A 1,230-nucleotide genomic window follows, 5' to 3' on the forward strand; every position below is an offset into this window, starting at 1 on the left:
TATAGGCTGCGGAACAAAGCCGGCCTCGGCATCCCGGAGCTTATCTCTAGCTGTCGGCGGACCTATATCTAGCGGCCATATGTGCCCAGATATTCCCGCCGCGGCGGGCGCTGGGTGATGTTTCGCTGGCTTTGAAGCCGCCCCGGCAGCGGAGAGCGGTATCCCCTTACACATTCTCCTCCAGAAATAGCTTGGGATGAGCCGCCGGGGCCACGCCGGCCAGGAAAAAAAAAATCCTCCATCCTCGTCTCCTGCGGGGGCAGCTTTTCCGGGAGTGCTGGTGTCCCCCGGCCGCTGGCAGCTCCTCCTCCTCTTCTTCCTCGGCAGGGGAGGTGCGGGAGGGGACGCGGCGGCCGCCGGGATCTGAAATTCAGGCTGTTGTGGCGCCGCGTTGGGAGGTTGGGGTTGAGGTTGACAAAGGTGGAGGTTGGGGTTGAGGAATTTGGGGTTGAGGTTGGGTTGAGGAAGTTGAGGTTGGGGTTGAGGTTGACAAAGGGGGAGGTTGGGGTTGAGGAATTTGGGGTTGAGGAAGTTGAGGTTGGGGTTGAGGTTGACAAAGGGGGAGGTTGGGGTTGAGGAATTTGGGGTTGAGGAAGTTGAGGTTGGGGTTGAGGTTGACAAAGGGGGAGGTTGGGGTTGAGGAATTTGGGGTTGAGGAAGTTGAGGTTGGGGTTGAGGTTGACAAAGGGGGAGGTTGGGGTTGAGGAATTTGGGGTTGAGGAAGTTGAGGTTGGGGTTGAGGTTGACAAAGGGGGAGGTTGGGGTTGAGGAATTTGGGGTTGAGGAAGTTGAGGTTGGGGTTGAGGTTGACAAAGGGGGAGGTTGGGGTTGAGGAATTTGGGGTTGAGGAAGTTGAGGTTGGGGTTGAGGTTGACAAAGGGGGAGGTTGGGGTTGAGGAATTTGGGGTTGAGGAAGTTGAGGTTGGGGTTGAGGTTGACAAAGGGGGAGGTTGGGGTTGAGGAATTTGGGGTTGAGGTTGGGTTGAGGAATTCAGGGTTGAGGACATTGGGATTGAGGTTGGGTTGAGGAGTTTGAGGTTGAGGAATTTGAGGTTGGGGTTGAGGTTGAGGAAGTTGAGGTTGGGTTGAGGAATTTAGGGTTGAGGTTGCTTTGAGGAAATTGAGGTTGGGGTTGAGGTTGACGAGGTTGAGGTTGGGTTGAGGAATTTGGGGTTGAGGAAGTTGAGGTTGGGGTTTTGGTTGACAAGGTTGAGGTTGGGTTGGGGAATT

At 55.7% G+C, this 1,230-nt stretch overlaps 1 protein-coding gene across 1 annotated transcript in view; it reads right to left on the bottom strand.

The window, feature by feature from the left end:
* The window catches only part of LOC104513049 (extensin-like), a gene marked incomplete at its 5' end in the record, with an annotated part of 1,363 nt that extends 462 nt beyond the window's left edge, over positions 1–901 (bottom strand). Inside the window, 2 exon segments of the mRNA XM_010156275.1 lie at positions 684–870; positions 872–901. Of these exon segments, the coding sequence (XP_010154577.1) occupies positions 684–870; positions 872–901 (217 nt within the window).
* Between the last annotated feature and the right edge of the window lie 329 nt (positions 902–1,230).

The sequence above is a fragment of the Eurypyga helias genome, unplaced genomic scaffold (genome assembly GCF_000690775.1).
Source record: "Eurypyga helias isolate BGI_N326 unplaced genomic scaffold, ASM69077v1 scaffold27477, whole genome shotgun sequence".
NCBI classification, from domain to species: domain Eukaryota; kingdom Metazoa; phylum Chordata; class Aves; order Eurypygiformes; family Eurypygidae; genus Eurypyga; species Eurypyga helias.